A 10907-nucleotide genomic window follows, 5' to 3' on the forward strand; every position below is an offset into this window, starting at 1 on the left:
ATTTATTGGTAAATAATTGGTATTTAATTAATTAATTATTTAATTATTTATTCTATATTATTTATACAATTATTTTATTCCTTAAAAACCGAGCAAAAATCTTCCTAAATATATCTAGAGGAATCTGAAAATTTGAGCTATAGTAAGCTCAATATTTTTGGCCCTTTTGAATTATTTTGGGGGAATTTATTTGGTAAAATTGTATTTTAAATTATCTCCCAAAATATCTTATTTTTCATAATTCTATTTCTCCATCTTTTTAATATCTAATCATCATATTTCCTTGCCATTCATTCTTCTTAATTATTTCCCATGTAATTCCAATTTCCTTATTATTTTTCATGACAAACATACCTTCCATATTTAATTATACACAATCACCTTAATATCAAAACCTTCCTTAATTCTTTTACTCACTTCTCCAAGTAATCCCTTAAACCCTACTTGTCATAATTCTTCCCACATTCTCTTGCTATAATTCTTACATGAGCTAGCCTATAAATTCCCCTCCATACCTCTCACATTCTTCACACCAATTCTCTTCTTTTCTTCTCCTCTTTTTACACAAATCATCCCGTTTATCTTTGAAGCCAATTTTCGGGCAGTTCTGGTCAGTTTTTGGGGTATTGGCGTTTCACAGAAGACTGTTCCTCTCGAAAAATCCTTGAGGTTAGGCTCAAGAATCACCCAATTCGAAGTTATATCAAAGGAGTTACAGCCTCTGCAAGTTCTGCCTATTCTTTCCAACGCAAATCCAATTCTTCTCTTTTCCTTGGTTCCTTGTCTTTTATTCTTCTCTTCTCTCATTCAATTACTGTTATTATTATTATGGGGGATTAATAAAAATTATTATGAGTAGTTTTAATTATATAAAATCAGATTTTTAATGATGTTTATGAAAATTAATTTAAAAGATTCATGTACATATAGTTGGGGGTTTTTAATTTAATTATTGTGATTATTTGTTAACCTTATATTGATTAAGGTTATATTTATTTGTAGGGTGTGTTCGATCAAGATTCTTGAGGTTCCTTTCGTGTGTTTTTGCTAAGCAAGGATCAAGGTACGTTTAGGTGGCTAGATACCTTTGAAAGTGATTGGTTTGAATAACATGTTTTACATGATTTGATTGGTGATTGAATTAAATTGATTTGAATTATGATTTTGAAATAAATTATGTTTGAAGGTATTGATTTTAATAAAAGAATTTTGAATGATTGATTTTTAAATCATGTTTTGAATTACTTATGGTGTTTAAATAAAGGATTTGATTTTAAAAGGTTTGTTGAATTAAATAAAAGGTTTTTCAAGGAAGAGTTTTGATTTTGAAAAGTTATTAATATGAGATTTTATTCTCAAGTATCTATTTAAAAGGTTTTGATTTTGAAAGTATGTGGAATTAATAAAAAGGATTTTGAATTATATTGGAATTTATTGGATATTAAAAGGATTTATTGAACCATTGAATTATTATTATTAATGCTTTATAAGCATGTTGGTAATCCCACTATGCGGATTTGGTTTATTGATAAGGCCTTGGACTTTGTATGACTGGGTCTTTCCTCAAGAATAGCCTTTTAATATAAGGAGACTAGCTTTTGGGGGGGGAGGGGTGTGCACACTTGGGTGAGGAATTGGTTTTAAAAGAATTGGATTAAAAGGAATTGGTTTTAAAGAGGAATTTATTGAATTGACTATTGATATTGATTATTGAAATTGGTTTTGGAATTTTGAGTTGAATTATTGGTTAAATTATTGGAAAGGATGGAATTGATTTCAAAAGCATGTTTGCTGTAAATTGAGTTTAATTATCTTGCACTTATCGTACTTAGCATATTTTGCTAATCCGTATTTCTTGTTTTGTTTTGGTTCGCCCTGTTTACCTTAATGGTAAGCAGTGTCGACTAATTTCAGGTGGAGTCAATAATTGAGCATATGGAGTCCCGGGAATGGTTTCACCTAGATTAGGAAATGTTGGTCTTGTGTTTATTTTTGAGTTCTCATTACAATGGTTACTATTTTTGGTCTATTATTAAATAAAGAAGAGTTTTGAAGTTTCCGCTGCAAAGTATTGGTTTTGTTTAGTAAGTTTGAGTAGCCTTGCGTAATCACGTGGCGGTAATACGCCTAAGTCTATCTCTACGGTATAATTATACGTATTATACTAGTATTTCCGTAGAGGGAGATTTGAGGGTGTTACAATCTTGCTAGGACAACAGTGCCTCTAGGAATAAAATGAATTTGGATTAATAATAGTCCTCCCGAATTATCTTCATATGTATTTAATATTTAAGGACAACTTGTTTAATAATCAATGTATATATTAATTTTATTTTTTTTAAAAAAAAAATTACCTCCATTTCACAGTGATCTTCTCACAATTGAAGTACTTCCTCCATTTCGTAATAATTGTAATAATAAGATATACACAAAGTTTAAGAAAAATAATAAGCTGGGAATCTAAAGAATTTTTTTTTATAATATTAAGTGTAGTTAGTAGTGGGGAATCAAGAGATAAATAATAAAAAATAATCACCAACTTTTATATGTGGCTGGCCACACGGTATGACCATCACCTTTTTTTTTAAAACAATGGTCGGGGTTACTTGGTCAGGGGTTACTCACTTGGTTAAGGATTACTCGGTCAGTCAGGGGTTACTTGGTTAGGGATTACTTGGTCAGTTAGGGGTTACTCGTGTGTTTGCTTGCCACACACAAAGGCTGCTGAAAAAAATATTGTAAATGGAGTCGGTAGGAGAGATAAATAAAATGTGTGAAAGTGAAGCTAGTAGGATTTCTAAATAAATAAATAAATAAATAAGGAAAAAATTGCAAAAAAAAAAAAAAAAAAAAAAAAAAAAAAAAAAAAAAAACACCGTTTATAGCACCTTTTTTGTGAAAAAAACACCTTATAAAAATTTTCTTGAGAAAGCACACCTAACACCACTTTTTTTTTTTTTTTTTTTTTGCAAAGTAACACCTTAACTCGATTTTCGGTGTTTGACGTGGTTTTCCAGCGTTGGTTTGCACGTGTGGGTCACGTGATCTCATAAAACCATCTTCCTTTATTTTTTTTTTCTCTTTTCCCTTACCAACACCACCTCACCGCCACCGCCATCACCGATTCACTACCACCCTCACCAACACCATCTCACCTAATAAATCTACTCTCATGAAAATTCCACCCCCATTAATTCATCCCCATCCACCCAAAAACCCAACCCCACCTCCTCACACCCTTCCTCCATTGAAGCCCAATAGAGCAAGCACATACAAAAAAAAAAAAAAAAAAAAAAAAAAAAAAAAGAAAAAAAAGACCATCGCATTGGTATACATTGGCCCCTCGAAATTACTCCTAATTCCATCATTGGTGGGAAAAACCAAAGAACCCTAATTTATGAAAATTCGATGCCCAACATAATATACAAGAAATTTCAGTAATCACAACAACTTACCTTACTCGAAATTAGGTTAATTACATCAATTCACGCTTAAAAATGGAGTTTCCTTTGTCAATGGTGAGTAAATAGGGCTTTGTTGGAGAAGAAGGTAGGAGAGAGAAAGTTGAATTGGAGGGTAAATTGGGGGGGGGAAGAAAAGGGGGAGCTGATCGGAACATGTGCTTCTCACGTGCAAGTCAATGCCTGAAAACCAAGTCAAAGGACAAAAACTAGGGTAAGGTGTTAATTCGCAAAAAAAAAAAAAAAAAAAAAAAAAAAAAAAAAAAAAAAAAAAAAAAAGTGTTTTTTATATAAAAAAAAAAAAAAAAAAAAGTTGTTATAAAAGGTGGTTTTTTTGCAATTTTTTCAAAAAAAAAAAAAAAAAAAAAAAAAAGCTAGTAGGAGAAAGATCCAATAAATTAATACAAATTAGTACATCTTTACCAAATAAAAAAGTATTGCAATCAATAACTTTTTATTATAACAGACACCGAAAATGACACATGTGACTTTCTAGTGTTGTTTTTCCCCTCCAAAATCAGTATTTAGATTTTTGCTTTCCCTTTTTATTTTCATTTTAGATGACAAATACTATTTAAACATTGGTTATACAAGATTTACGATATATTTACCAAATCAAAATTGATTTTGGAAAATTTAAGTTAGTAAAAGATAAAGTAGACATTCTACAATTTTCAATATACATTAAGTCAATGCCTCTTGCATTTTTTAAAAATGGAAAGAATATAAAATTTAGGGTTTTTCTAAGCTATGCACCTAAGGTAGTCGAGTTTCTAAGGTGTACCCATGCTTTTTCAAATTTCTAAGTTGTGCCCCTCAACTCACTACCATTAATGAATGGTACCCTCCTTGGGATTTCCACATCACCTAAAGTTAACTATAAATTTAATAAAAGAAATGATAAAAGGTAACGAAATGATAGGAGAAAGAAATCTTAGCCACCGCAACCCTAATAACGAAAATTAAAGCCAAAAAATCACACTCTCAATTAACTTTTAAACAACTAATAAGGGTACATTTTAGTATTGATAAGCAGTTGAAGGGCACAACTTAGAAACTTGAAAAAGCATGGGTATACCTTAGAAACTCGACTACCTTAGGGGTATAGCTTAGAAAAAACCCTAAAATTTATATCATCTTAGCCATAATATACATATCTCCTATATAAGTTAAGATATTTTAAAGATAATAATTAAAAATAATAATAATAAAAAAAATTAAAAAAAAAAAAAACAATATACTTTAAAACAAATACAGAAATGATGACACGTGATTTATGAAAAATAAAATTAAATTTTCAATCAAATATAAAAAACAACCGCTTTATATTGAATAATAGAGACCTTGAATTAAATTAATTAATCTGCTTCCTCTATACTGATGTACCTATTACATGAAAACACAAACTATATACACTACATGACCTCCTCTCTTTCACCATTTGAATTTATTTTATTATAATTGTTTCATGAGGGAACTTTTATAATTTCTTTTGTCTTGACCCACTATCGTTCCCATTCATCTCTAACATTTAAATACCTTTAACATTCTTCATCAATTTATTATTTATTTCTCTATACAATTCACATAAAAGTTTTTTTTTCCCTACTTCTTAACTTCTATCGAATTGATTGATATAATCAATCACTCATGCAAAAATTACAATATTATTTAAAAACATTCATTGATTTTCTAAGGGACAAAAAATTGCATAACCCGTGTATGACACGGGCCAAAAAGCTAGTTATTACAAAACATATATAAAAAGAATTAAAAAAAAGTATATGTTGCAATTATTACGAAACAGAGGGATCATTTTTTTTTTCAACAACAGGTCAACGTGGATACATCCCTTTAGTTATACTCCGTACAAGATAATAAGAATATAAGATATTGATTACAGAACAAAACAAACCAACATATCAAATATGAACAAAGTATCATTCTATCATCATACAAATCCTAAATTAAAGTACCTGACAAATTATAATGGGGTGACTGGTGATTAGTGAGTTGTAGTAGATAGCTTTAATTATTTTGGTAAAAAGTTCTTCAATAGGACCGCATGTTTTGTGGACTGATTTGGATGTTTAAACCTAATTAGGATCAACTTATATGACGAAATTAAAGTGCATGAAAAGTACTCTAACCAATTAAATTATAAATATTGAGAGATGAAAGATGGTTGTACGTAGCTGTATTTGAGTAATGTTGCATCACTACTAGAATTAAGGGCTATTATAATCTTATAAGTTAATGTTTCAATCAATCTATGAGGATGACAGACACTTGCGGATCCAGGAATTTATACATTTGGCGAATCATTCAGTAATATGTGGAGTGTATTTGTACGGGATAGACACTGTTAAGATTTCAATCATAAACTACGTTATGCTGTTATTTCTCTACTATTGTCGTTATCGGCTTACTCTTCATAATGGCCATTATTACGGCCACGTGGAGAGCTGCTTTCGACCATGTAGGCACCTGCTACCTACGAAGTCTATTTGTCACCTATGTCACTAGGTGGCACCATCTTGGTTATTTTCCTATAAATACCCAAGCATAATTCATTATTAAGGTACGATTTTTATATCTCTAACTTTCTCTCTCTCTTAAACACTTTCTCATCTCTTCTCTTACTCTTCTCATCAATTGCTAAATTTAGCATCAGAGCGATTATCCCCGGAATATCCCTCGGATTTGCTAATTTACGTTGACTGTGTAGGTACTTAATTGGCCGATTAACCTTTACGGATCCCGAGACTAGAGTTACCGGAGCTCAGCTGGAGCAGTGTTATCCTTTTTGGCGAATTAAATTTTGAATTATTGATTCATTACACTATTGTATTAGTCTTTGTGTGTATGGTGTATTCATCCACAGGCAATGAGCGAGGTCTATGAATGAGTAACCGAATATATTTGTTGGTGAAAAATGAATTATCTAAGAGACTGGTCATTTCTCTCAATGAAGAACATTGTAATATAATCAGATGTATGACAACAATAATCGTAGCTTTGTTTAAAGGATGTTTTAATTTATTCAACTGTTATGTATTATTTGTTAAATCTCTTTGTCTAGGACAACCTTTTAAAAGACATTTTATTTAACTGTTATGTATTATTTGTTAAATTATAATAGGGTCTGACTTTGCAAAAAAAAAATTTAAAGGTTGTCCTAGACAAAAACTGTATTTCAAAAGGTTGTCCTAGACAAATTTTCCATCTTTTTATCAAATAAATACTAAAATTAGTGTATTCCATAAAATATCGAGTAAGATATTTTATACCATATTCCTCCAGTTTAGATGATTCCATCATGGTAGGGAGAATTATTCAGTTATGAAATTGCTACCCATCGGTGTTCCTCTTTAGATGATTGATCAATGCAAGAAACGACATTTTCATAATTTAACAAAACAAAATCATGATTAACATCAAGAAATGCTTTACTTTATGTTGTCATTGAACTTACAAATGGATACGTAGTATAAATTAAGACAAAACCACTTACCATCAATATTGGTGCTATCACAAACGTTACGAGTATAGAAGATGAAAGGAGATATTAAGATTGAACACTTGAAAAATATCAAGTAAGAAGATATTTGCTATCATGTTTAGATAATTAGTGAAAGAAGATTTTTTCCATATTTCCTACTAAGTATAGTAAAAAAAATTTATATATCATATACTAATGTATGCATTTGCTTACACACAAATACTAAATGTGAGCCAAATATGCAAAAAGAAAAGGATTTAAAAGAAAAATAACACAAACAATTAGGTTATATAGGCCAAAAAAATGTTTTTACACTGACATATGTTAGTTCTTATTGAGAATAGATCATGCTTTTGTCATGACCAAGTTTGTTATGCCACGTCAGCGTGGTTGTTAGAAGTCTGCCAACTTATTTATTCTGTTTTCTCATTTTATTTCTCTTGATATAAATAGCTTTCTTTGTAATCTATTTCCTTAAATTCTCCATTAATAAAATTTCTTCTTTAATCTTCTTCTTCTTCTCTCTAGAATACTCTCTTCTTCTTCTTCTTCTTCTTCTTCTTCTTCTTCTTCTACGAACTACTGTGTTCTTAATATGGTATCAGAGCGCCAATGATTCTGGTGATTTTTCATCGATTTTTCTTTTGAAATCGATTGTTTTTTGTTCTTCTTCTTCTTGAATCGAATTTTCCTTGAATTCGGTTGTTGTTTTTTGATTGATTTCTGAAACAATTTGTTCTCATTTTTCTTCGATTTTGATTTTCGATTTCAATTTTTGTTCTATTATGGCGGCAAATCAATCGTTTAATTCTGTGATTAACCTCAATGATCCTTACTTCTTGAGTAATGGAGATCATCCTGGCATGAAATTAGGAAATCATGTTCTTACTGGCTCTAATTACCTTAATTGGATTCGTTCTGTGAAGATGGCGTTGAGTGCTTGGAATAAACTCCAGTTTGTTGATGGTTCATTGCCAATGCCAGCTACTGATTCTGCTGATTATCAGAAATGGCTTCGCAACAATTATATGGTGATGTCCTGGATTCTTAACTCCATGGATAAGGTACTTGTTGAATCGTTCATGTTTGTGAATTCCTCTCAACAACTTTGATCTGAATTGAGTGAGAGGTTTGGGCATACTTCTGCACCTCGTATTTTTGAATTGCATAAGAATCTGACCAGTATTCAGTAAAATGATTCTTTGATTGCTGAGTATTTTGGCCAATTGAAGGCTGTGTGGGATCAGTTACAAATTCTTGAGGGATTTCTTAATTGTATTTGTGGAGCTATGCAGCAATGTACATGTGGTATATTAAAGAAAATTTTGGAAAATGATCAGAGAAACAAACTGATGCAATTGCTTTCTAGTCTGAATAGAAATTATGATCAAGTTAAAACGAATATGTTAGGTTCAGATCCTTTGCCTCATGTTCATAAAGCGTATTACACTCTTGCAGCAAGTTGAAAATCAGCATAGGTTGAATTCTTCTGTTTCTCCTAAAGTGAATTCTTTGCATGCTGCTGTTAAGGTTTTTCCTAAGCCTATTTACTCTGCTAAGAAGGATTTCAAGAAGCAGAAGAGTGATATTGTCTGTCAATATTGCAAAAAGAAGGGACATCCTATTGATCAGTGTTTCAAGCTGAATTGATTTCCTGATTGGTGGAATAAGGAGAGGATTTCTGACAAGTCTGGAGTTGTTAGTGCTTTAGGTTCACGTTTTGCTCATAATGTGTTCCAGGAAGATCATTCTGCTGGTATTCTTGGCAAAGCTCCTGTAGTTGATACTATACCTACTTCAGGGGTGGATCTAGTTATGGCTTCTACAGTATACAATCAGGTTATTAAGATGATGCAGCAAGGTGGTGGAAATGTGACTGATTCTTCTTCTATGGAGGATAATCCTCTCAGTGCTGCTGTTAATTTTGATGATATGATTTCTGTTTCTAATGCTTCTAGTTTGATTAAGTATTTTGATCACACTAGTTGGATTATAGACACAGAAGTTACTGATCATATGGTTGCTAATTTGGCATTATTTGCTTCTATAAAGCATCTTAAGAACCCTATTAAGGTCACATTTCCTGATGGAACAGTTAAACCTGTTGAGTACAGTGGAATTGTTACTCTAACTCCTTTAGTTAATCTGTACAATGTTCAGTACATTCCTGAGTTTAAACACAACCTCTTATATGTGGGTAGGTTGTTAGATCATAGTAATCTTGTTGTAATTTTTTAGCAAGATTCATGTGTCTTTCAGGACCTCACTACTAAGAAAATTCAGGCTGCTGGCATAAGGGTTGTAGGTTTATACAAATTTTCTTCTTCTGTTCCTGTCAATAACAATTTTGCTTCTGTTATTTATGTTGCTAATAATGTTTCTTCTGTTCATAATACTATTACTAAGTCTACTGTTCCTAGCATTGACTTGTTGCATGCTAAGTTAGGTCATGCCTCTATTGGGAAGTTGAGACATGTATCTGATCCTTCTTTTGGGAATATTAATAATAATACAGATTTTTCTTGTGAAGCATGTATTTTTGGGAAACATCATAAGTTGCCTTTTGAGCTTTCTGATTCTCATGCTATAGCTTCTTTTGATCTTGTGCACATTGACCTATGGGGTAAATATAGGAGACCTTCATTAACAGGTGCTACCTATTTCTTGACTATTTTGGATGACCATCCTAGAGTTACTTGGACCTACTTGATTCATGATAAAAACTCAAGTATTTCCAGTTATTTCTAGTTTCTTTGAGTATGTTAAGACTCGATTTAGGAAAATATTAAGATGATCGGAAATTATAATGGGATTGAGATCATTACAGAATCTTTTGCTTTGTTCTTTGCTGCAAATTAGGTTGTTCATCAGAAAAGTTTGCCTGGTATTCCTGAACAAAATGGAAGGGTAGAGAGGAAACATAGGCATTTGTTAGAAACAGCAAGAACTTTGAGGTTATATTCTGGTTTGCCTTTTAAATTTTGGGGAGATTTTTTACTCACTGCTACTTATTTGATCAATTTGCTTCCAAGTTCTGTGCTGCATTGGAAGACTCCTTATGAGGTTTTGATGAATACTTCTCCTAGTTATGGTCATTTGAGAGTTTTGGGTTGTTTAGCATACCTTTTGCAAAAGACTTCTAATAAGTTTGCTCCTTGGTCAAGCAAATGTGTGTTTATAGACTATCCTTTTGGGCAAAAGGGTTATAAATTCTATGATTTGGAGACACACAAAGTTATTTTGAGCAGGGATGCCTATTTTGTTGAAGATAGTTTTCCCTTTAAGCCTTCCTCTCCCACTCCTGTCCCTATTCCTTCTATTACAGCTAATTTAGTTAATCCAACCTTGGATTCCTCTGAATTTCTTTTGCCAGAAATTTCTACCTCTCCTCCTCATACTCCTATTTCATCTTCACTTTCGGTTTTAAACTCTTCTGAATCTGTTTCTTCTTCTGATTATGTTCCTTCTGATTCTAATTCTTCTGTTCAATCTCCTACAATCCAAGATGTTGTTCATCCAAGGGTTTCTTCAAGACCCTGTAAACTTCCTAGTAAGTTTAAGGATTTTGTTTTGGCTCCACCTTCTCATAGACATATTCAGGAGCAGGACAGTGCTCAGTCTATGTCTTTCAGTGTTTACAGTGAGCCTTCTTTGGCTAATCTAAGTTCAGACAGTTTGCATAGTTTGGCTATGGTTTTGACAGCTCTCTTCATATAATCAAGCCAAAAACCATCCTGAATGGGTGGCAGCTATGGAACAAGAGTTACAGGCACTTGAACTTAATGATACTTGGGATTTAACTTCTCTACCTCATGATAAGAAGCCCATAGGTTGTAAATGGGTTTATAAAACTAAGTTCAAACCTGATGGTGAGGTTGAAAGGTGTAAAGCAAGGCTTGTTGCTAGGGGTGAGAAATAGATTTCAGGCAAGGATTATAAGCATA

At 31.9% G+C, this 10907-nt stretch overlaps 1 protein-coding gene across 1 annotated transcript; it reads left to right on the forward strand.

The window, feature by feature from the left end:
* Positions 1 to 7748: 7748 nt before the first annotated feature.
* Positions 7749 to 10680, forward strand: LOC145578042 (uncharacterized). Its single transcript, XM_081635445.1, has 6 exons — positions 7749 to 8047; positions 8196 to 8271; positions 8422 to 8553; positions 8635 to 9156; positions 9223 to 9654; positions 9823 to 10680. The coding sequence occupies exons 1-6, from the start codon at positions 7749 to 7751 to the stop codon at positions 10678 to 10680; spliced, it is 2319 nt and encodes a 772-aa protein (XP_081491571.1).
* Positions 10681 to 10907: the final 227 nt, after the last annotated feature.

This window comes from Chenopodium album, chromosome 14 (genome assembly GCF_948465745.1).
Source record: "Chenopodium album chromosome 14, dcCheAlbu1.1, whole genome shotgun sequence".
Lineage (NCBI taxonomy): Eukaryota > Viridiplantae > Streptophyta > Magnoliopsida > Caryophyllales > Amaranthaceae > Chenopodium > Chenopodium album.

Excerpts from the sequence above, each read along its gene's own strand:
- LOC145578042 (XM_081635445.1), top strand. The coding sequence starts at position 7,749 with ATGGCGGCAAATCAATCGTTTAATTCTGTGATTAACCTCAATGATCCT. Across the intron at positions 8,048-8,195 it reads GTACTTGTTGAATCGTTCAT|GCTGTGTGGGATCAGTTACA; the intron begins GTTTGTGAATTC and ends GGCCAATTGAAG. Across the intron at positions 9,157-9,222 it reads TTAAACACAACCTCTTATAT|GACCTCACTACTAAGAAAAT; the intron begins GTGGGTAGGTTG and ends TGTGTCTTTCAG.